At 42.6% G+C, this 25,934-nt stretch overlaps 1 protein-coding gene across 9 annotated transcripts in view; it reads left to right on the forward strand.

The window, feature by feature from the left end:
* Positions 1 to 19,962: 19,962 nt before the first annotated feature.
* LOC139386389 (DISP complex protein LRCH3-like) overlaps positions 19,963 to 25,934 on the forward strand; it is an 81,585-nt gene continuing 75,613 nt past the window's right edge. For all 9 annotated transcript variants that reach the window (XM_071131948.1, XM_071131949.1, XM_071131950.1 and 6 more), the window contains exon 1: positions 19,963 to 20,240. In XM_071131948.1, the coding sequence (XP_070988049.1) occupies positions 19,997 to 20,240 (244 nt within the window). In that variant the 5' untranslated portion in view covers positions 19,963 to 19,996. The remainder of the gene's footprint in view (positions 20,241 to 25,934) is intronic.

Consider the following 25,934-nt stretch of genomic DNA (forward strand, 5'->3'; position numbering starts at 1 on the left):
GAATTCAGAATGGATATGACAATGGGGCCATCACAGGATGTAATACACCCTTACAACAATCTACTTTTTGATCTTCCTGACTTCTTATCTGGTAAACTGTTACTGTGTGTCAAGAAAAGAGCCCCAATTAGGGGTTAGTGTACTCCAGTAGAAAAGGGCTAGTTTAGATTAAAAACTATTGCCCTGTGTCCCTGTTCATAGGGGCATGAGAGACTGGTCAGTGGTAGAATTGAGTTGGCACTTTATTGGCCCAAACACCCATAGACCCACAAGGTTGAGGTTATTCATGGACAGTAATTAGTAATAAAAACATGTTTGCATTGATGCATTGTGTCTTCTAACTGTCCAAGAATAGGATCCAAAGTGTTAGGAAATATTTTTTCCCATAAATACAAAGGAGGATGTCTCCTCATACCTCTGGCACTTTAGTCAGACTGCCAGACTGTGCACCACAGAGCCAATCAGGAGAGAATACATACAGGTCAACGGTGCCAATTGAAAGTCAAGGGGTGTGTCTGTGCCTTTTGGGTTCCTCTCTCTTTACAGAGAACCCCTGTGGTTCAAGTCTGCTCTGCGCATGTCTGAAAGTGACAGAGCCAGCAGCCAAGAGTTTTTCACAGTATGTCATAACAAAGTATTACACTTATGAATGTATGTAAAATGCTAATATGTATTAGATCCAGTACAATGGAATAACTAAGACCTGAATTTGAATGCAGCGTGTTCCGATTCCTCTCTCTCCTTCTGTCCTGCAGGGTCAACCAAAAACACTTGGCATGATGGTTCATGCAGATACTGGGGAAGCAATATAGAAATGTATTGATCCCTTAAATCATTTTACCATTAAATCATTCAAATCACAACCCTCATACCTCTTCACAAAAATGTACCTAAATCAATTTTGGAAAAAGGATTTTGCTCACAAAAGACGTAGGAATTTATTTTCCCAGTTAGAAACAGTAGGCCATGCATCAAATAACTATTTTCATCAGAAAAACAAACCCTCAAATGCAATATTGCATTTTGTAAGTTGTCTGCAGGTGGCTTGTTGTGAATGCACTCAAATATCAAGTCAATATCAGGTTATTTAAACTGGGTTCTAATACTCAACGTAGAAGGATTTGTCTTAATGTACAGTATATGAAAGTGATGCTATGAAAAGGATTCTTCCACGCTATCAAGCTCACTGTGACTGACAAATCACTGCATATTACTGTGATTAAAAAGAGAATATGAAACATTGTTTTTCATGAGGCCTACCTGTGCGCCTTCCTTTAAGCACCTCTGTTCGAACACCTCTCCTGTCCTTGATCCATTCCACAAACAGCCATTTGTGGATCTTTTCAGTGTCCGTGTGAAAGATAGTTATTGCGAGGATGGAACATTTGTTGACTTAATTAATTTTTTTTAAACACCCATGTAAAATGAAGGCCTGCAAAGCTTACATATTTAAGTCTAATAGCATGAGATGAAAGTAGACAAACATCAGAGTGTGCAATATGAAGGTATAGTCAGTGGACATTCTGAACCTTGTTTGATGTCAGTAGGTCACATGACCAAGGAGCTATTGAAATTCTACATTTTGAAAAATTCATGTAAAACCATGTGAGATGAAAATGGACAAACTAAAGGGTGTGCAATGTGTAGGGCCACTGAGTGGACATCCCGAAACTTGTTTGGCGTCACTAGGTCACATGACCAAGGAGCTATTGAAATTCTACATTTTAAATAATTATTTTAAAATCTTGTGAGATGAAAATGAAAAATGTGACAAACATTCTGAACCTTGTTTGAAGGGTGTGCTTGTGAGATAAAAATACAAACTAAAGAAGGGTCAGTGGACATTCCGAACCTTGTTTGAAGTCACCAGGTCACATGACGAAGGAACTATGGAAATTTGAATGTTTAAAAAAAGTTTGTACTTTGTTTACGCTCCTTAACTAATACAACTTGGAATACAAAATGCTGCTCACATTTGCACATGTTTATTATTAATGTCCAGATCTTGAAAATAAGACCTGTGCAATTGTAGCGGGTCTCTTATGTAGCACATGAGAACCAAGAAATGAAAAGCGACACCACGGCTGTCTTTTAGGCTTTTATGTTGATCTGCCATAGTATTGTGAAAAGACAGGACAGGAACACATCAGTCTCCAATGTACCATCTGACAACTTGTTCTACACAGGAGCATGAAGAAAGGTAAAACACATATCCTGTCTCACATCCCCAATACATTGCTAGGTGCTTTCAGTGTTGACAGTACCAAAATACAACTCATGTACAAAAACACTGCAACATAAACAAGTTACAACGTGAAATCGCCTCTATTCCATTCAGACCGTAGAGGACCAAACTACATCTCCCATAATGCAACGCCAGCACCAGTCGGCAGCTCAGCTAACCGTCTGCATCACAGAAAGGCATGCTAGCTAGCAACAGCAGCACTTTTACCACTCTGTAAACTATATTAATAACAACAATAAAACTCTGAAAGTTACATGTTTCAATAGTCTCACACTCCCTTATAACAATATCCATGGCATTAACCTTGGGATGTTTTATTTATTTCACATTATGGACTTCTACAAAGGAGTAATCTGCAACACATAGCTTTCTCTCAGTGTTTTCTCTGACTGAGGAGAACGGGAGCTACGGATAGTGCCAGGGTGTTAGTAGGAGACACAAGCACCCTGATGAAATGAAATACATTTAATGAAACAAAACCCGAAGATGTTAACATCATTCAGTTCCTGTAGCTGCCTACCTTACATCAACAGGCAGCACCAGTAGCGCAACAATTAAAAATAGACACCAAAAGTAAAGTTCCTGGCGATCATAGCGATCTGACTCCCCCCGTCTGTCTGAACTTGGAATATTCCTGTTCGTGGGCTTTGGCCACTGACCCTCAACCTGGTTGTTCTGTTCTGCGTTGTGTACTATTCTAATCATTCGAAGTTTGATGGAATAACCATTTTAACTCTACTACACAATGTCGTGTGTTTTTTTCCAACTTCATGACACTTATTTGGACTCTGTGGCTCAAGTGGTTTGAAAGCTATTGAGGTTTTAAAGCGCGAATATCCAACTTGAAACTCTCTTTACCTCGTCGCACAACTTTCTAACATTACTTTGCATATTTCCTTTAGGGAACCCATACTTTGTGAAGCCTTCCATATTCTCCCACTACCGGCTATTGGGTAGTGAGTGGAAACGCCAGATGGATGCTTCACATTTATACATTCGGTGAAATATCTGTCTAATTGTTATGTCTGTGATGACATAACATTCACCAAAATAAGAGTTGTTTTGTGCTGTTATTGAATCCCACGATTAAATCGGGAGGGGACTGTGGAACTGTCTCCATCGGTTACGTTATTACTTTCAATATCTCAGACCTGGACCGATTTGGCGGAACCAGGGTAAATGATTCTATTTGTCATAGATGACTTAGCTGGCAACGTCACGAAAACGATGCCCACGTTTCAATGGGGAAGAAGTCCATGAGTTGTTGTGATTCTGAATAGCCAGATAGCTACCAACAATGACGAGAAACTGCCATGTGGGGAATCATACTGACTCGTTTCAGACAGTTTCATCTTGTTATTGATACCATGTGTTGTTTTGTGCTGTTTTGACTGATTTCAGGTCAATGCTAATATTTCTTAAATTTACTAGCTAGCTAAACAACTGTAACGATGTATTTGAGATATACAGTGCCTTGCGAAAGTATTCGGCCCCCTTGAACTTTGCAACCTTTTGCCACATTTCAGGCTTCAAACATAAAGATATAAAACTGTATTTTTTTGTGAAGAATCAACAACAAGTGGGACACAATCATGAAGTGGAACGACATTTATTGGATATTTCAAACTTTTTTAACAAATCAAAAACTGAAAAATTGGGCGTGCAAAATTATTCAGCCCCCTTAAGTTAATACTTTGTAGCGCCACCTTTTGCTGCGATTACAGCTGTAAGTCGCTTGGGGTATGTCTCTATCAGTTTTGCACATCGAGAGACGGAATTTTTTTCCCATTCCTCCTTGCAAATTAGCTCGAGCTCAGTGAGGTTGGATGAAGAGCATTTGTGAACAGCAGTTTTCAGTTCTTTCCACAGATTCTCGATTGGATTCAGGTCTGGACTTTGACTTGGCCATTCTAACACCTGGATATGTTTATTTTTGAACCATTCCATTGTAGATTTTGCTTTATGTTTTGGATCATTGTCTTGTTGGAAGACAAATCTCCGTCCCAGTCTCAGGTCTTTTGCAGACTCCATCAGGTTTTCTTCCAGAATGGTCCTGTATTTGGCTCCATCCATCTTCCCATCAATTTTAACCATCTTCCCTGTCCCTGCTGAAGAAAAGCAGGCCCAAACCATGATGCTGCCACCACCATGTTTGACAGTGGGGATGGTGTGTTCAGCTGTGTTGCTTTTACGCCAAACATAACGTTTTGCATTGTTGCCAAAAAGTTAAATTTTGGTTTCATCTGACCAGAGCACCTTCTTCCACATGTTTGGTGTGTCTCCCAGGTGGCTTGTGGCAAACTTTAAACGACACTTTTTATGGATATCTTTAAGAAATGGCTTTCTTGCCACTCTTCCATAAAGGCCAGATTTGTGCAATATACGACTGATTGTTGTCCTATGGACAGAGTCTCCCACCTCAGCTGTAGATCTCTGCAGTTCATCCAGAGTGATCATGGGCCTCTTGGCTGCATCTCTGATCAGTCTTCTCCTTGTTTGAGCTGAAAGTTTAGAGGGACGGCCAGGTCTTGGTAGATTTGCAGTGGTCTGATACTCCTTCCATTTCAATATTATCGCTTGCACAGTGCTCCTTGGGATGTTTAAAGCTTGGGAAATATTTTTGTATCCAAATCCGGCTTTAAACTTCTTCACAACAGTATCTCGGACCTGCCTGGTGTGTTCCTTGTTCTTCATGATGCTCTCTGCGCTTTTAACGGACCTCTGAGACTATCACAGTGCAGGTGCATTTATACGGAGACTTGATTACACACAGGTGGATTGTATTTATCATCATTAGTCATTTAGGTCAACATTGGATCATTCAGAGATCCTCACTGAACTTCTGGAGAGAGTTTGCTGCACTGAAAGTAAAGGGGCTGAATAATTTTGCACGCCCAATTTTTCAATTTTTGATTTGTTAAAAAAGTTTGAAATATCCAATAAATGTCGTTCCACTTCATGATTGTGTCCCACTTGTTGTTGATTCTTCACAAAAAAATACAGTTTTATATCTTTATGTTTGAAGCCTGAAATGTGGCAAAAGGTCGCAAAGTTCAAGGGGGCCGAATACTTTCGCAAGGCACTGTATGTGCTCCTTGTGCAAATGTATTAGTTTTTAATAAATATTTGAGGCGAAATATAGTTATTCTTCTTTAAAAATTGGGTTGGCGGATTGCATCCAACGTTAAAGGTGCATACAGCGCCACCTCCTGTACTGGAGTGTGAGGCCAATCACAGCCTACCTCATTAAATTCTCTTCATTTGTCCTGTTCTAAGAAAATGAAATAGAGCCCTAGACAACACTTCCCTCCCCCCACTACACCACCCCAACCTCTCTAACCCTTTCACACAATCTCTCCCTATCTAGGCCATACCGTTCACAAAATATCAACACATGCTCCACCGTTTCCACCACTAAACACTCATCACACAGACCTCTTTCATGTCTCCCTCATCCACAACGAGGCATTCAAACCTGTGTGCCCAAACCGTAGTCTACTCCACATAACTTCTTCTCTCCTACATCCCACACTCCCCACCTCTTCCTTAATTGACTGGTGCACGCAATAAAATTGCTTCCCTTTACTACTAGCATCCCACTCCCTTTGCCAAAGATCAAGTTATTTTGCCTGGATCAAGAACTTGACTTCCCTTCGGCCCAACGGGACCTGAATATCTACCCCCTCACTCCACTCTTAGTCACCACATCAGCCTTCTCATTATCCTCCACACCCACATGGGTGGGAACCCAGCAAAAGCTTCCCACCACTCCCATCCTCTCCAATCCCTTTAACAGCACCATCATCTCCAGGAACTAGTCTCTCCTGTCCGACCTACCCGTCACACTACTCAACACTGCAGCTGAATATGAGCAGATCACCACTGTGAGTGGTTTCACCTCCTCCACCCATCTCAGACCTATAATCATGGCCATCAACTCAGCCGCAAACACTGACAAATAATCAGTTAACCGCTTACATACTCTAACATTGATATCTGGGATATACACCTCTGCTCCTGCCCTACCGCTGACTGGATCCTTTGAACCATCTGTATATGTCCTTAAAAAATGAATAAAAACGATTATCTATGTATCTCTCCATGCCCCGTCTCATGTCCTCACCCCATTCTCTCCTACCCTCAATCATTTCCACATCTACACTTGGTTTCGGAAACAGCCATGGAGGAACGTTCCCCAATGCGATTGCCGGCCCTATCTCGCTCTCCCCCAGTCCATATTCTACAACTTTCTGCTCAATTGTTAACCCGTACGCCCTCTGCTTACCCACTCCTCGCAGGATGTCCTTTTGAACTCCCTTTTAACCTCGCCAAGTACGCTAATCCAAGTTTGTCCCACCTTATTCTCAGTGGCAGTTCCCCACTATCCACCTGCAATGCCTCAACAGGTGTTGTCCTGAAGGCACCCACACACAATCTCAGGGCCCTTGACTGTATCCTATCGAGGCGCTGTAGTACCGTTTTGGCTGTCGATTCATATACAAAGCACCCATATTCCTTAAAATGACCTGATCAATGCCCCAATCATATCCTGCCACTGAGGTTCAGCACCTTCCTACACTTCCATGTAAGACTCTCATCAAACCACATACCTAAATACTTAAACTCAGACACCATACCCATATCAATATAATGTATTTATAAAGCCCTTCTTACATCAGCTGATGTCACAAAGTGCTGTACAGAAACCCAGCCTAAAACCCCAAACAACAAGCAATGCAGGTGTAGAAGCACGGTGGCTAGGAAAAACTCCCTAGAAAGGCCAGAACCTATGAAGAAACCTAGAGAGGAACCAGGCTATGAGGGGTGGCCAGTCCTCTTCTGGATGTGCCAGGTGGAGATTATAACAGAACATGGCCAAGATGTTCAAATGTTCATAGATGACCAGCAGGGTCAAATAATAATAATCACAGTGGTTGTCAAGGGTGCAACAGGTCAGCACCTCAGGAATAAATGTCAGTTGGCTTTTCATAGCCGATCGTTCAGAGTATCTCTACCACTTCTGCTGTCTCTAGAGAGTTGGAAAGAGCAGGTCTGGGACAGGTAGCAAGTCTGATGAACAGGTCAGTGTTCCATAGCAGCAGGCAGAACAGTTGAAACTGGAGCAGCAGCATGGCCAGGTGGACTGGGGACAGCAAGGAGTCATCCGGCCAAGTAGTCCTGAGGCATGGTCCGAGGGCTCAGGTCCTCCGAGAGAGAGAAAGAAAGTGAGAAAGAGAGAAAGAGAGAGAGAATTAGAGAGAGCATACTTAAATTCACACAGGACACCGGATATACAGTGGGGCAAAAAAGTATTTAGTCAGCCACCAATTGTGCAGGTTCTCCCACTTAAAAAGATGAGAGAGGCCTGTAATTTTCATCATAGGTACACTTCAACTATGACAGACAAAATTACAAAAACAATCCAGAAAATCACATTGTAGGATTTTTAATGAATTTATTTGCAAATTATGATGGAAAATAAGTATTTGGTCAATAACAAAAGTTTATCTCAATACTTTGTCATTGCCAACAAAGGGTATTTAAAACAGAGGTCAAACGTTTTCTGTAAGTCTTCACAAGGTTTTCACACACTGTTGCTGGTATTTTGGCCCATTCCTCCATGCAGATCTCCTCTAGAGCAGTGATGTTTTGGGGCTGTTGCTGGGCAACACAGACTTTCAACTCCCTCCAAAGATTTTCTATGGGGTTGAGATCTGGAGACTGGCTAGGCCACTCCAGGACCTTGAAATGCTTCTTACGAAGCCACTCCTTCGTTGGCCTGGCGGTGTGTTTGGGATCATTGTCATGCTGAAAGACCCAACCACGTTTCATCTTCAATGCCCTTGCTGATGGAAGGAGGTTTTCACTCAAAATCTCACGATACATGGCGCCATTCATTCTTTCCTTTACACGGATCAGTGGTCCTGGTCCCTTTGCAGAAAAACAGCCCCAAAGCATGATGTTTCCACCCCCATGCTTCACAGTAGGTATGGTGTTCTTTGGATGCAACTCAGCATTCTTTGTCCTCCAAACATGACAAGTTGAGTTTTTACCAAAAAGTTATATTTTGGTTTCATCTGACCATATGACATTCTCCCAATCTTCTTCTGGATCATCCAAATGCTCTCTAGCAAACTTCAGACGGGCCTGGACATGTACTGGCTTAAGCAGGGGGACACGTCTGGCACTGCAGGATTTGAGTCCCTGGCGGCGTAGTGTGTTACTGATGGTAGGCTTTGTTAATATGGTCCCAGCTCTCTGCAGGTCATTCACCAGGTCCCCCCGTGTGGTTCTGGGATTTTTGCTCACCGTTCTTGTGATCATTTTGACCCCACGGGGTGAGATCTTGCGTGGAGCCCCAGATCATGGGAGATTATCAGTGGTCTTGTATGTCTTCCATTACCTAATAATTGCTCCCACAGTTGATTTCTTCAAACCAAGCTGCTTACCTATTGCAGATTCAGTCTTCCCAGCCTGGTGCAGGTCTACAATTTTGTTTCTGGTGTCCTTTGACAGATCTTTGGTCTTGGCCATAGTGGAGTTTGGAGTGTGACTGTTTGAGGTTGTGGACAGGTGTCTTTTATACTGATAACAAGTTCAAACAGGTGCCATTAATACAGGTAACGAGTGGAGGACAGAGGAGCCTCTTAAAGAAGAAGTTACAGGTCTGAGAGAGCCAGAAATCTTGCTTGTTTGTAGGTGACCAAATACTTATTTTCCACCATAATTTGCAAATAAATTCATTAAAATCCTACAATGTGATTTTCTGGATTTTTTTTCTCATTTTGTCTGTCATAGTTGAAGTGTACCTATGATGAAAATTACAGGCCTCTCTCATCTTTTTAAGTGGGAGAACTTGCACAATTGGTGGCTGACTAAATACTTTTTTGCCCCACTGTAACAGACTGATCCTAGCCCCCTGACACATAAACTACTGCAGCATAAATATTGGAGGCTAAGACAGGAGACAGGCTGAGCCATTCACACCTTTAACCTTCCTCCTAGAAAATACCAAGCAGGACTTGGCCACAGACATCCTAAAACCTTACGTTAGCGACCAATCCTCCACAGCTTCTTGAATCTTCCTCATCACATATATCACATTCCCACCTCTCTTCCATACAGCCCCATCATCAGCATTCAAGATCACACTCACCCCCTGTCCCACCTTTTTATATATATAATCTATCATCAGGGTGTACAACACCAGACTAACCATACTTCCCTGAGGAGTATCATTGTCCACTTCAAACCTCATTGACAATTCTGACCCCACCCTCACCCGCATGAACCGATCAAACAGGAAGTCCATGATCCAGTTATACAGACATCCCCCAATGCTCAACTACCTATCCCTCCACATGGTATCGTAAGCTTTCTCAATGTCCAAATACACAACACTCATCACCTCTTTTATCGTCAGGGCCTTGGCCATCTCTGTACTAACTGTCACAAGGGCATCCATGGCAGACCTCCCTCTACTGAACCCACTCTGTGCTACGCTCAACAAACCCCTAACTTCCAAGATATACAGTACATCATCCTACTCACTATCATCTATTCCATCAACTTACACATATTGGATGTCAACGCGATAGGCCTATAACTGCCCGGCCATCGGGATCTTTACCTGTTTGTGTACAAACGGCAACACTGCATGTTTCCACCCAGCAGGTATCACCCCAGTCCTCCACACCTAATTATACAACTCTAACACTGCTTCCAACACACTGTTTGGTGCATGCTTAAGCATCACATAACACACCCTATTTTCTCCAAGAGCAGTCCACCTGCATCCCTCCATCACCCTTGTCATCTCATACATAGAAAACTCTGCATCCATAACTTTTCCTAACCCCCTGCCCTTTTTTTTAAACGTCTCCTTGCACCTTTAACTTTTCCCTACGATCCTTTTGCTCTCATCACACAGGTGCTCACATCTATGAACCGCTGCAAATGCACCACAAAATATGTTATCAACAATCAAAGCCAACACCGTCTGATTACCCCATAGTTGCCTATAGGTCGTTTTTTTTCCTTCTGTGGATTTTTTCATGGTGGTTGGCAACCAACTTTAAGGTGCATTACCACTACCAACTGGACTGGAGTATGGATCAGAGACGGAAGGTCTAAATCCTACCCAATAGTCTCGTCTCCCTAAGGAAACAAAATACATAATTAAATACTACATCCCCTCAAGATTTCCCAAGCAGTTCACTTAATTAATCTCGGCTCTTCAACCCCATTACTCCTCAAATTTTATAACAAATAAAATTAAATGTTATTTGTCACATACACATGATTAGCAGATGTTAATGCGAGTGTAGCGAAATGCTTGTGCTTCTAGTTCCGACCATGCATTAATATCTAACAAGTAACCTAACCTAACAATTTCACAACAACTACCTTATACACACACAAGTGTAAAGGAATTAATAAGAATATGTACATAAAAATATATGAATGAGTGATAGCCGAACGGCATAGGTAAGATGCAGTAGATGGTATAGAGTACAGTATATACATATGAGATGAGTAATGTAGGGTATGTAAATATTATATAAAGTGGCATTGTTTAAGGTGGCTAGTGATACATTTATTACATAAATATGGCAAGATGCAGTAGATGGTATAGAGTACAGTATATACATATGTGTCAGAGTTGTGTGTATAGGTGGCAGGGAAGTCAGGCGCAGGAGAATCAAACTTAGTGGAATTGAGTTATTTAATGACTTTAAACAAAACATAACTCCAAAACTAATAATAATATAAAACAAACTGGGTACGAGGACCCGTCGCGCACCAATACAAACAACACGAAATCTGAACAACAAACAATGTCTGACAGAGACATGAGGGGAAACAGAGGGTTAAATATATAACAGGTAATGCATGGGATTGATGAAACCAGGTGTGTAGGAAGACAAGACAAAACAAATGGAAAATGAAAAATGGATCAATGATGGCTAGAAGACCGGTGACGTCGACCGCCGAGCACCCCCGAACAAGGAGGGACATCGACTTCGGCAGTAATGTAGGGTATGTAAACATTATATAAAGTGGCATTGTTTAAAGTGGCTAGTGATACATTTATCACATCAATTTTTCAATTATTAAAGTGGCTAGAGTTGAGTCAGTATGTTGGCAGCAGCCATTCAATGTTAGTGATGGCTGTTTAACAGTCTGATGGCCTTGAGATTGAAGCTGTTTTTCAGTCTCTCGGTCCCCGCTTTAATGCACCCGTACTGACATCGCCTTCTGGATGATAGCGGGGTGAACAGGCAGTGGCTCGGGTGGTTGTTGTCCTTGATGATCTTTTTGCCTTCCTGTGACATCGGATGGTGTAGGTGTCCTGGAGGGCAGGTGTTTGCCCCCGGTGATGCGTTGTGCAGACCTCACTACCCTCTGGAAAGCCTTGCGGTTATGGGCAGAGCAGTTGCCATACCATGCGGTGATACAGCCCTACAGGATGCTCTCGATTGTGCATCTGTAAAAGTTTGCGAGTGTTTCTGTTGAATAGCCACATTTCTTCAGCCCCCTGAGGTTGAAGAGGCGCTGCTGCGCCTTCTTCACCACGCTGTCTGTGTAGGTGGACCATTTCAGTTTGTCCGTGATTTGTAAGCCGAGGAACTTAAAACTTTCCACCCTCTCCACTACTGTCCCGTCGATGTGGATAGGGGGGTTATCCCTCTGCTGTTTCCTGAAGTCCACGATCATCTCCTTTGTTTTGTTGACGTTGAGTGTGAGGTTATTTTCCTGACACCACACTCCGAGGGCCCTCACCTCCTCCCTGTAGGCCGTCTCGTCGTTGTTGGTATTCAAGCCTACCACTGTAGTGTCATCTGCAAACTTGATGATTGAGTTGGAGGCGGGCATGGCCACGCAGTCGTGGGTGAACAGGGAGTACAGGAGAGGGCTGAGAACGCACCCTTGTGGAGCCTCAGTGTTGAGGATCAGCGGGTAGAGATGTTGTTACCTACCCTCACCACCTGGGGGCGGCCCGTCAGGAAGTCCAGGACCCAGTAGCACAAGGCGGGGTCGAGACCCAGGGTCTCGAGCTTAATGACGAGTTTGGAGGGTACTATGGTGTTAAATGCTGAGCTGTAGTCGATGAGCAGCATTCTTACATAGGTATTCCTCTTGTCCAGATGGGTTAGGGCAGTGTGCAGTGTGATTGCGATTGCGTCGTCTGTGGACCTATTGGGGCGGTAAGCAAATTGGAGTGGGTCTAGGGTGTCAGGTAGGGTGGAGTTGATATGGTCCTTGACTAGTCTCTCAAAGCACTTCATGATGACGGAAGTGAGTGAAACGGGGCGGGTCAATTTGCTCATTTACCTTAGCTTTCTTGGGAACAGGAACAATGGTGGCCCTCTTGAAGCATATGGGAACAGCAGACTGGGATAAGGATTGATTGAATATGTCCATAAACACACCAGTCAGCTGGTCTGCACATGCTCTGAGGATGCGGCTGGGGATGCCGTCTGGGCCTGCAGCATTGCGAGGGTTAACATGTTTAAATGTTTTACTCACGTTGGCTGCAGTGAAGGAGAGCCCGCAGGTAGCGGGCCGTGTCAGTGGCACTGTATTGTCCTCAAAGCGAGCAAAGAAGTTGTTTAGCCTGTCTGGGAGCAAGACATCGTGGTCCGCGGCGGGGCTGGTTTTTCTATTGTAGTCCGTGATTGACTGTAGACCCTGCCACATACCTCTCATGTCTGAGCCGTTGAATTGCTACTCTACTTTGTCTCTATATTGACGCTTAGCTTGTTTGATTACCTTGCGGAGGGAATAGCTACACTGTTTGTATTCGGTCATGTTTCCGGTCACTGTCAAGAGAATTTCTATCTCAATGTTCTAAATGAACTATTTTATAACTCTATCTGTATACTGGAGGTTGTAAAGCTCCAGTTGTAAGAAACAGACATATTCCCAGCATACAAAGGATCAGATCTTTATTCAGAGAGCGCTCTGCCCCCCTAGTGCAGAGCAAGTCTTTTTATACACACACACACAATTTCTTATCATAAGCTTCTCCCTGCTTAGAAAGGCAGTATTTTCCCACCACCCCCAAACATAGTTATCTCGTCTCACAGTTGCACCCTGCTTGCATAGCTACAAAATAATACAATGCCCTAGTTATAATTCTTACCAAGCTACACACATCATCAGATTATATTCTTATGATTCTAACACATTTCACACAGTTATACAGGTTCGGGTTGGAATATCTTAGTCACTACCTTAAACATATAAATTATTCTATCAGTCACCTTGCCCTGATTAAAAGCAGTGGTTTGCGCTTTCAGTTTTGCGCGAATGCTACCATCAATTGATGCTTTCTGGTTGGGGAATGTTTTAATAGATGGTGTGGGTACAACATCACCGATGCACTTGCTAATAAACTTGCTCATCGAATCAGCGTATTCATCAATGTTGTTGTTCGACGTTATGCGGAACATATCCCAGTCCACGTGATCGAAGCAATCTTGAAGCGTGGAATCCGATTGGTCGAACCAGCGTTGAACAGAGCTCAGCGTTGAACAATCCTGTGCTTCCTGTTTTTAGTTTCTGTCTATAGGCTGGGAGCAACAAAATGGAGTCATGGTCAGCTTTTCCGAAAGGAGGGTGGGGGAGGGCCTTATATGCGTCGCAGAAGTTAGAATAACAATGATTTAGTGTTTTGCCAGCCCGGGTCGCGCAATCGATATGCTGATAGAATATAGGGAGCCTTGTTTTCAGATTAGCCTTGTTAAAATCTCCAGCTACAATAAATGCAGCCTCAGGATATGTGGTTTCCAGTTTACATAGAGTCAAATTAAGTTATTTCAGGGCCGTCGATGTGTCTGCTTGGGGGGGAATAAACACGACTGTGATTATGATCGAAGAGAATAGCTCTCTTTCCTTCCCATATTTCTGGCACTGAAATAGAACATTTTCCACTGGCCTCCCGAATGGCACAGTGGTCTAAGGCACTGCATCACAGTGCAAGAAGTGTCACTACAGACCCGGGTTCGATCCCGTGCTGTATTACAACCGGCCGTGACTGGGAATCCCATAGGGCGGCACAAAATTGGCCCAGTGTAGAGCGAGTTAGGGGGGGGCTTTACTTGGCTCATTGTGCTCTAGCGACTCCTTTTGGTGTCCGGGCGCCTGCAGGCTGACCTCGGTTGTCAGGTAAACCTTGTTTCCTCCGACAGATTAGTGTGGCTGGCTTCCGGGTTAACCAGGCGGATGTTAAGAAGCGTCGTTTGGCGGGTCATGTTTCGGAGGAAGCATGACTCAACCTTCGCCTCCCGAGCCCGTTGGGGAGTTTCAGCGATGAGACAAGATCGAAACATATCGAAAAACGTGTTCCATTGTCTCCATCTCCTCCTGACAATGAACACCCCTCCCAGTCGGATGTTTCTTCGCCAATTTCAATGTACTATTGAGCGTTCTGGGTCCTAGTCTCAGCCGTGTGATTACACTTCTCTCTCAGCCTGATGACCTCCCTGACCCAACCTTTTCCTGAATCTTAAACAGGTATCTTCCCTTTCCCTCCCTTTTCCACAACAACTCTTGCCATTTGTTTTAACCACTGTTTTTATCAACCCCTTGACTTCTCCTTTACTGATTGACAATTCCATCTTAACAATAGGATGTTTAAGAGCCTGCTTGGTGATACCATTCACCTCCTCCTTCCCTTCTACTCCCACATGAGCTGGTACCCAGAGGAACATCACAAATACTCCCATCTGTCTCACCCTATATAAGCACTGAAAAACCACATACAATACATCCTGTCAAAAATATATTTAAGCTCATCACTGCTGTACAGGAGTTGGGGCAGGTGACTACTCTGTCTGGCCTCACCTCCTCCACCCAATCTGCAGCCAAGAGTATGGCCTTCAACTCCATTGTGTAAACAGGTAAATTATCCATTTCTCTTTTTGTCACTGCCACCTTAAACTCAGGATGCATCAGTTTTGTTCCTAAACAACCAACCCGTAAATAGAAATCTGTGTCCATTGAGGTCATTTACAAAATTAGACTGATTGGCCAGATGGTGGAGCTATACCAAGAGATTGAAAATGCTTAATTTTACAGGACAAGGGCCTAACCCCGTTTGACCTAAAGTCATTAAATTTGGTAGATGTGTTCCTTGTGAGGTAAGGGACCAATGTTCCAAAGACCAGGGACCAATAAGGTTCGCCATGATGAATTTTCCGCCATTTTGAATTTTGTGAAAAACACTTAAAACGCTACCAAAGATTTTTACAACTGTTCTGTCTGTGACGGTACTCTTTCAGCACCGAATGTCCGATCTGCACGAAAGTATTCACACCCCGTGACTTTTTCCACATTTTGTTGTGTTACAGGCTGAATTGAACATTTATTCACCTTTGATTTTTTTTTGTCACTGGCCTACACACAATACCCCATAATGTAAAAGTGGAATTATGTTTTTTGAAATGTTAACAAAAAAATTTAAAAAATTAAAAGCTGGAGTGCCTTTAGTTAGTAGGTATTCAACCCCTTTTTAATGGCAAGCCTAAATAAATTCAGGAGTAAACATTTGCTTAGCAAGTCACATAATGAGTTGCATGGACTCTGTGGTGTAATAGTGTTTAACATATTTTTGAATGACTACCTCATTTCTGTACCCCACACATACAATTATCTGTAAGGTCCCTCAGCTGAGCAGTGAATTTCAAACTGAAGTGCAACCACAAAAAAAATACTTTGATATCCTTTAGAACAGTAGCCTCGGTTTTTCTAATGACTGCCTTGCCTGGTTCACCAACTACTTTGCAGACAGAGTTCAGTGTGTCAAATCGGAGGGCATGTTGTCCGGTCCTCTGGCAGTCTCTATGGGGGTGCCACAGGGTTCAATTCTCGGGCCGACTCTTTTCTCTGTATATATCAATGATGTTGCTCTTGCTGCGGGCGATTCCCTGATCCATCTCTATGCAGACGACACCATTCTGTATACTTCTGGCCCTTCCTTGGACACTGTGCTATCTAACCTCCAAACGAGCTTCAATGCCATACAACACTCCTTCCGTGGCCTCCAACTGCTCTTAAACGCTAGTAAAACCAAATGCATGCTTTTCAACCGTTCGCTGCCTGCACCCGCACGCCCGACTAGCATCACCACCCTGGATGGTGCCGACCTAGAATATGTGGACATCTAAAAGTATCTAGGTGTCTGGCTAGACAGTAAACTCTCCTTCCAGACTCATATCAAACATCTCCAATCTAAAATCAAATCGAGAGTCGGCTTTCTATTCCGCAACAAAGCCTCATTCACTCACGCCGCCAAACTTACCCTAGTAAAACTGACTATCCTACCGATCCTCGACTTCGGCGATGTCATCTACAAAACAGCTTCCAATACTCTACTCAGCAAACTGAATGCAGTTTATCACAGTGCCATCCGTTTTGTTACTAAAGCACCTTACACCACCCACCACTGCGACCTGTATGCTCTAGTCGGCTGGTCCTCGCTACATATTCGTCGCCAGACCCACTGGTTCCAGGTCATCTACAAGTCCATGCTAGGTAAAGCTCCGCCTTATCTCAGTTCACTGGTCACGATGGCAACACCCACCCGTAGCACGCGCTCCAGCAGGTGTATCTCACTGACCATCCCTAAAGCCAACACATAATTTGGCCGCCTTTCCTTCCAGTTCTCTGCTGCCTGTGACTGGAACGAATTGCAAAAATCGCTGAAGTTGGAGACTTTTATCTCCCTCACCAACTTCAAACATCTGCTATCTGGGCAGCTAACCGATCGCTGCAGCTGTACATAGTCCATCGGTAAATAGCCCACCCAATTTACCTACCTCATCCCCATACTGTTTTTATTTATTTACTTTTCTGCTCTTTTGCACACCAGTATCTCTACCTGCACATGACCATTTGATCATTTCACTCCAGTGTTAATCTGCTAAATTGTAATTATTTGCCTACCTCCTCATGCCTTTTGCACACAATGTATATAGACTCTTTTTTTATTTTTCTACTGTGTTATTGACTTGTTTATTGTTTACTCCATGTGTAACTCCGTGTTGTTGTCTGTTCACACTGCTATGCTTTATCTTGGCCAGGTCGCAGTTGTAAATGAGAACTTGTTCTCAACTAGCCTACCTGGTGAAATAAAATAATACAAATAAAAACATGGGCAAGTTATTAATTACACTTTGTATGGTGAAGCCTAGCGGTTAAGAGCATCAGGCCAGTAAAGGAAAGGTCACTGGTTAGAATTCTGCCATTCTGCCCTTGAGCAAGGCAGTTAATCCACAACAACAACTGTTCCCTGGGCGCCGGTGACGTGGACGTCGATTAAGGCAGCCCCCCGCACCTCTCTAATTCAGAGGGGTTAAATGCAGAAGACACATTTCGGTTGAATGCATTCAGTTGTGCAACTGACTAGGTATGCCTTTTCCCTTTCCCAATACACCCAGTAACTACAAAGATAAAGGCGTCCTTCCTAACTCAGTTGACCGAGAGGAAGGAAACCGCTCAGGGATTTCACGATGAGGTCAATGGTGACTTTAAAACAGTTACAGAGTTTAATGGCTGTGATGGGAGGAAACTGAGGATGGATAAACAACATTGTAGTTACTCCACAATACTAAGCTAATTGACAGTGAAAAGAAGGAAGCATGTACAGAATAAAAATGTTCCAAAACATGCATCCTTTTTGCAACAAGGCACTAAAGTTATACTGAAAAGAATGTGGCCAAGCAATTCACTTTCTTCCCCCTGAATAGAAACTGTTATTGTTGTGGCAAATTCAATACAACACATTACTCTGTGCCAATCTCCATATTTTAAAGCATAGTAGTGGCTGCATCGTGTTATGGGGTATGCTTGTAATTATTAAGGACTGGGGAGTTTTTCAGGATAAAAATGTAACGTAATGGAGCTAAGCACAGGCAAAATCCTAGAGGAAAATCTGGTTCAATCTGCTTTCCACCAGACACTTTGGGAAGAATTCACCTTTCAGCAGGAAAATAACCTAAAACACAAGGCCAAATCTAATCGAATAAATAATACACTGGAGTTGCTTACCAAGAAGACAGTGAATGTTCCGGAGTAGCCGAGTTACAGTTTTGACAAATCTACTGGAAAATCTATGGCAACTCCTGAAAATGGTTGTCTAGCAATGATCAACAACACATTTGACAGAACTTAAAGAATTTTGAAAAGAACAATGGGCAAATATTGCACAATCCACATGTGGAATGCTCTTAGAGACTTAGCCAGAAAGATTCACAGCTGTAATTGCTGCCAAAGGTGCTTCTACATAGTATTGACTCGCATGTGACTACTTATGTAAATGAGATATTTCTGTATTTCAATACATTTGCAAAAATGTCGAAAAGCATGTTTTCACTTTCTCATTACGGGGTATTGTATGTAAATGGGTGAGAAAAAAAATATTTAATCCATTTTGAATCCAGGTGGTAAAACACAACAAAATGTGGAACAAGTCAAAGGGGTATGAATGAATGAAAACTTTCTGAAAGCATCTATGGACAAAGGTCTCTCAAAACACAATATTTTCCAGACTTGTACCTAAAACAACATCATTCGTGGGGGTCAACATGTTTACTGTTGACCAATAATAATTCACATGGTCTGACACATAAATGCATATAAATCAGTCAAGGATATTCATATTGTAACAAAATTTGGTGCACATGTTGCAAACACTGTCAAGACTCAACAAGATTCATATCGACCACATGGTGGCGCATGGGCACAAGCAAGGGCACAGAGTGATGAAATTTTGGCTAACATACTCAGGGATGATTCTAGCCCACCTATGAAATATCTCAGACACCACTGGCCTGATTTTGACTAAACGATGTTGACTAAACGTCTTGTCATAGAGATCCATCATTTACAAAATTACACTGAGTGGCCCAACGGGCATCATTCGTGGGGGACAACATGTTTACTATTGCCTTGTTTTTTATTAACTTTGTAAACATTGTCTTATTGTGGTTATTCTCATTGATCATTTGAGCACTGACTGATACCTGTTGAGTGAACTCTGTATTGTTGCAATACAATTAATTAGTACTGTAGTGGGATAGTGGACAGTTCAGTGGAGGATGTTTTTATGTTTTGTTTGTTTGTTTTGCTCTTGAATGTGATTTGACCTTGTTACCTTTTGGATTATAAAAGTTTCAACCAATCTAGCTGTTTTCATTAGTGGTTAGGCAGACCAATGGTTGGTCAGATACACTTGCATTGTTGGGCTATAGTATCATTATAGGTCATGACCTAAGTACTATTGCTGGGGTTCTCAAACGTTTCCTTTCTGAGGCCCACTACTTAGTTAGATTTATATTATGGTTCTTCTGTTTCATCTCTGCTTTTTCAGGGACCCCTGTAAACAACTCCTTTGGGCCCCCTATTGAGAACCACTGCTGTATACATATGTTTTAGGCTATGAAATGCCTAATGATAGCCTAGTGAACAGTGACAAAGTTCAAAGTAACATTCACACAAGATGATTGTGAGAGTAAAATCCAAATCAGTTAGGAACGTCACACCAAGGGTAGATGATGTCATTCATATATCATTACTTTGAAAGTATGGATGGGATGGGGAGAGCGTATTATCACTGCGCATGGCCAATTCCCAAACTAGCCTCTCCCTTCTACGACGCTTCAGTCTGCCCTCACATTCTGCGCTTGCGTATTATCAACCTAGCGGCTGCAGAGTAGGGAGAATCGGTGGGAGTTAGCTAGGTGTGTAATGGCGGCTTCGGTGTTGCTGTCTGCGGAGAACACCGGACCGACTTTTGCGGTCGGCAATTCTGGAGTGGTCGGGTCTCCCGGTAATGGAGTAGGGGCACCGGGTCCTGCGTCTTGGAATCGGTCTCTGGACAGGGCATTAGACGAAGCATCGGCAACTGGTTGTCTCAACCTCAGCGGCAGGAAACTGAAGGAGTTCCCGAGGAGCGTCGCCAACCACGACCTCACAGACACAACTCGGGCCGGTGAGTGGGGATCGAGACTCGCGCAGTAGATTATATGGAAATGTTTATAATAAACCCGAACAGACACTTCGACGATGGTTGTGGGTATCTAGCTAGCCAGCATAGGCTCGAAAATAGACTTGTTTTGACTTGGAGTAGCTACCAAGTCAGCCTGCTAGCTAACGTCACGACACTGTCCGGCCAACATTAGCAAGCTAGCTGACGTTAGCCAGCCAGCTAGCGAGTGTCCAGACGTCTCCAGACAGCGGAGTTGGTCAACACTGGTTTGAATGAGTTACATTTTCTGATGAACGAAGTTGCTTGTTTTGGCTGCTAGCAAACTATTTAGCTAATTTAGTTAGCTTACTATTTGCTTTGGGAAGTTGGCAAAGTATCGCTCAACTAGCTAACGTATTAACGCATGTCGCTATGTAACAATGCTCCTGTTAATTTGGAGAGCTACTCAGCTAGCTAACGTTAGCGGCAACCTTAAGTTAGAGAACTGGCTAGCTAGACCATAACGTTAGTTATTTGACGTTTGGCTAGTTACCTAAGTTATTTACTTGCCAGCCTAACTTTCGTCAGCTCATGTTTTCATATGGATGTAGGTAGTTATAACATGCTGACAATACATTCCCAGGCACACTCAAAACGTTATAATACGTGGCGCGAGAATTGACAGATTTGCACCCTCATGGAATGTGATATGACTCTTATCAAGAACCAGTTTAGTCACCATTACCTGTTTTTGCAGGTAACTCGTGGCACAGAAAATGAGGGAGGGAATGCGGTGAACTATTTGTTCTTGTTTGTGATACGATGTTCATCTTTGGCATGGTGCATTGCATCGTCCCTCGCAGCTCATATGAGGTGGACAGTCATTTGAGGGACTGTGGCAGGCCTGGGGTTGGGCTTTGACACGATGTCGCACATTCCTGAACTCGCTCCAGACTGTCACTAACGGCCACTAAACACACACATGGCATGTATAATTTGGATGGCTCATGCCATACCAGTATTTCTGGCAAATATCGTTTTACCCATTTCACGTTTTTTTCTCTGTCTCCTATGGGCATAATGAATGCAATAATTAGCCTCTTATGAGATTTTTTTTTTCCTCCCCAGGACCCTTACACAGACCCCTACCCCACACACACTTGCAGGGGTTGACTCATAACCCGAAGTCCCCTCAGTTATATCCATGGGCCAGGTGGCTTTAGGGTAATTAAAGTGGAACTGACATTATTTTATCAACTTAATCTTATTAAAATCGGTTCATATACACACCAAGAATAATATGACACTTAAAAAAATATATATAAATATATATTTTCTGACAAGGGAGCACTTAGATATGGTCATTATCATGTTTTCATAAATTCTTACAATGTTTGGGAATTACCTATACTAAGACATTTGTGAAAATTCTATAGCAATATAGAGTGGGGAAACAGCCTTGCTTTTGGACAATGAATAGACACTGCAGTAAATAAAACCTAATAAAAACATATCTCTGGTCCAGCACCATAGTCTACGCATTACCTGTGTACCATAGTAGGCTATAGTAGGCCTTTATGCAAACCAGCCATTTGCCACAGGCCTGGGATAATTCACTTTGATCTGGACTGTGTGTTTACAGGCAGTTGCAACAGCGTGACTTTAGATAATTAGAAATCATTCGCCAAAAGCCACAAAATACACCTGAATGGATTTCTGCAAATACCAGGGGAGTCCCTTACATTTGGCAACTTTACAGTCCTTTTGAACAAACAACCATGAAAAGGCCCCTCAGTTACAGTGGGGCAAAAAAGCACGTTCTCCCACGTAAAAAGATGAGAGAGGCCTGTAATTTTCATCATAGGTACACTTCAACTATGACAGACAAAATGAGAAAAAAAAATCCAGAAATCACATTGTAGGATTTTTAATGAATTTATTTGCAAATTATGGTGGAAAATAAGTATTTGGTCACCTACAAACAAGCAAGATTTCTGGCTCTCACAGACCTGTAACTTCTTCTTTAAGAGGCTCCTCTGTCCTCCACTCGTTACCTGTATTAATGGCACCTGTTTGAACTTGTTATCAGTATAAAAGACACCTGTCCACAACCTCAAACAGTCACACTCCAAACTCCACTATGGCCAAGACCAAAGAGCTGTCAAAGGACACCAGAAACAAAATTGTAGACCTGCACCAGGCTGGGAAGACTGAATCTGCAATAGGTAAGCAGCTTGGTTTGAAGAAATCAACTGTGGGAGCAAATATTAGGAAATGGAATACATACAAGACCACTGATAATCTCCCATGATCTGGGGCTCCACGCAAGATCTCACCCCGTGGGGTAAAAATTATCACAAGAACGGTGAGCAAAAAAACATCATGCTTTGGGGCTGTTTTTCTGCAAAGGGACCAGGACGACTGATCCGTGTAAAGGAAAGAATGAATGGCGCCATGTATCGTGAGATTTTGAGTGAAAACCTCCTTCCATCAGCAAGGGCATTGAAGATGAAACGGGCTGGGTCTTTCAGCATGACAATGATCCCAAACACACCGCCCTGGCAACGAAGGAGTGGCATCGTAAGAAGCATTTCAGCGTCCTGGAGTGGCCTAGCCAGTCTCCAGATCTCAACCCCATAGAAAATCTTTGGAGGGAGTTGAAAGTCAGTGTTGCCCAGCAACAGCCCCAAAACATCACTGCTCTGGAGGAGATCTGCATGGCGGAATGGGCCAAAATACCAGCAACAGTGTGTGAAAACCTTGTGAAGACTTACAGAAAACGTTTGACCTCTGTCATTGCCAACAAAGGGTATATAACAAAGTATTGAGAAACTTTTTGTTATTGACCAAATACTTATTTTCCACCATAATTTGCAAATAAATAAATAAAAAATCCTACAATGTGATTTTCTGGAATTTTTTTTCTCAGTTTGTCTGTCATAGTTGAAGTGTACCTATGATGAAAATTACAGGCCTCATCTTTTTACGTGGGAGAACGTGCACAATTGGTGGCTGACTAAATACTTTTTTGCCCCACTGTATGTACATCCACAATATAAAAATGAATGCTAACCAGAGCAAGGTGTGCTAAAATCTAACGAAGTAACACCAGATAAACCCTTTCTAACTTTTTCAGCTAGTTGTCCGTCAAAATTTCACTGATGAACGATGTGGAATTGTAGCCTACTTGTCCTTCTGCAGCTTGCCTGCTCCCAAAGCCAGCTGGATAAAGTTCTTGCTAGCTAGCTACTTCGACACAAATGAGAGAAACCTCACTCTGACCATTTTACTCGCCTTAGAAGAGTTGGTTAGGCTGTTTGTCATGAACTCTCTCGATAACATGTAAACTATTACTTTTTTGCCTATGTTTACTGACATCGGTCATATTCAGTGGGTGTTGTGCATTTGTAAATTCATCAGTTATTCTGAGTTCTGGCACTCAGTGCTCTGAAATTGGAGTAGCGAGCTCGATAGCCAGAGTGAATTTGCAAACAAGATGCTAGCTAACTGGAAAAGTCTTTCAAGTTCTTCCTAGCTAACCAAATGACTCTTGCATCTCTAGCTGTGTATAGCCACAGAAAAACGATATCACTTGCCCACTCCTCCAATGACAAGACATCTTCCTAGTAGCTCCAGAACCAGTCAAAAGTTTGGATACACCTACTCATTCTTTATTTTTACTATTTCCAACATTATAGAATAATAGTGAAGACATCAAAACTTTGAAATAACACATGGAATCATGTAGTAACCAAAAAAGGGTTAAACATATCAAAATATATATTATATTTGAGATTCTTTAAAGTAGCCACCCTTTGCCTTGATGACAGCATTGTACACTCTTGGTATTATCTCAACCATCTTCGTGAATTAGTCACCTGGAATGAATTTCAATTAACAGGTGTGTCTTGTTTATTTGTGGAATTTCTTTCCTTAATGCTTTTGAGCCAATCAGTTGTGTTGTGACAAGGCAGGGTTGTTATACAGAAGATAGCCCTATTTGGTAAAAGACCAAGTCCACATTATAGCAAGATCAGTCCAAATAAGCAAAGAGAAACTAAAGTACATCATTACTTAAAGGCATAAAGGTCAGTCAATATGGAACATTTCAAGAGCTTTGAACGTTTCTTCAAGTGCAGTTGCAAAAACCATCAAGCACTATGATGAAGCTGGCTCTCATGAGGACCGCCACAGGAAAGGAAGACCTAGAGCCAAGTTCATTCGTTACCAGCCTCAGATGGGCTCTGTGTTCTTAGCTTGGTACATAAATAGATACGCTAGCCTATTAGACACATTATTACTGACTTGTGATAATTTCCCTTGCTAGTCAGATTTAATTGATATTCCCAGCCTTAATTACTTTCATCCGTTTTTGTCCAAAATATTGAGTCAGTGAAACTGAAACTGTGAATCCCGAATGGAGGCAGTAAGCAATGTACCGGGCCAGCTTTGATTTAGTGTACGTCATGGAATGTTGAGTCAAATAGAACCTTCAGTACCAGTCAATAGTTTCGACACAGCTACTCATTCAAGGGTTTTTCTTTATTTTTACTATTTCCTACATTGTAGAATAATAGTGAAGACATCAAAACTATGAAATAACACATATGGAATCATGTAGTAACCAAAAGTGTTAAACATATCAACATATATTTATTTGAGATTCTTCAAAGTAGCCACCCTTTGCCTTGATGACAGCTTTGCACACTCTTGGCGTTCTCTCAACCAGCTTCACCTGTAATTATTTTCCAACAATCTTGAAGGAGTTCCACATATGCTGAGCACTTGTTGGATGCTTTTCCATCACTCTGCTGTCTAACTCATCCCTAACCATCTCAATTGGGTTGAGGTTAGGGGATTGTGGAGGCAAGGTCATCTGATGCAGCACCATCACACTCCTTGGTTAAATAGCCCTTACACAGCCTGAAGGTGTGTTTTGGGTCATTATCCTGATGAAAAACAAATGATAGTCCCACAGCGCAAAGATGGGATGGTGTATCGCTGCAGAATGCTGTGGTAGCCATGCTGTTTAAGTGTGCCTTGAATTCTAAATAAATCACTGACAGTGTCACCAGCGAAGCACTATTACTCCTCCATGCTTCACGATAGGAACCACACATGCGGAGATCATCCGTTAACCTACTCTGCTCTCACAAAGAAACAAAAATCTCAAATTTGGAGGACCGATATCCACCGTTCTAATTACTCCTGTTTCTTGGCCCAAGCAAGTCTCTTCTTCTTATTGGTGTCCTTTAGTAGTGGTTTCTTTGCAGCAATTTGACCATGAAGGCCTGATTCACCCAGTTTCTGAACAGTTGATGTTGAGATGTCTTACTTGGGCTCCCGAGTGCCGTCTAAGGCACTGCATCTCAGTGCAAGAGGTGACACTACAGTCCCTGGTTCGAATCCAGGCTGAATCACATCCGGTTGTGATTGGGAGTTCCATAGGGCGGTGCACAATTGGCCCGGGTTTGGCCGGGGTAGGCTGTCATTGTAAATAAGAATTTGATCTTAAACGACTTGCCTAGTTAAATAAAGGTTAAAAAATATATTTTTTGTTGGACTCAAACATTTATTTGGGCAGCAATCTGAGGTGCAGTTAACTCAAATAAACTTATCCTCTGCAGCACAGGTAACTCTGGGTCTTCCCTTCCTGTGGCGGCCATCATGATAGCCAGTTTCACCATAGCGCTTGATGGATTTTGCGACTGTGCTTGA

Source organism: Oncorhynchus clarkii, chromosome 27 (assembly GCF_045791955.1).
Source record: "Oncorhynchus clarkii lewisi isolate Uvic-CL-2024 chromosome 27, UVic_Ocla_1.0, whole genome shotgun sequence".
Taxonomy (NCBI): Eukaryota; Metazoa; Chordata; class Actinopteri; order Salmoniformes; family Salmonidae; genus Oncorhynchus; species Oncorhynchus clarkii.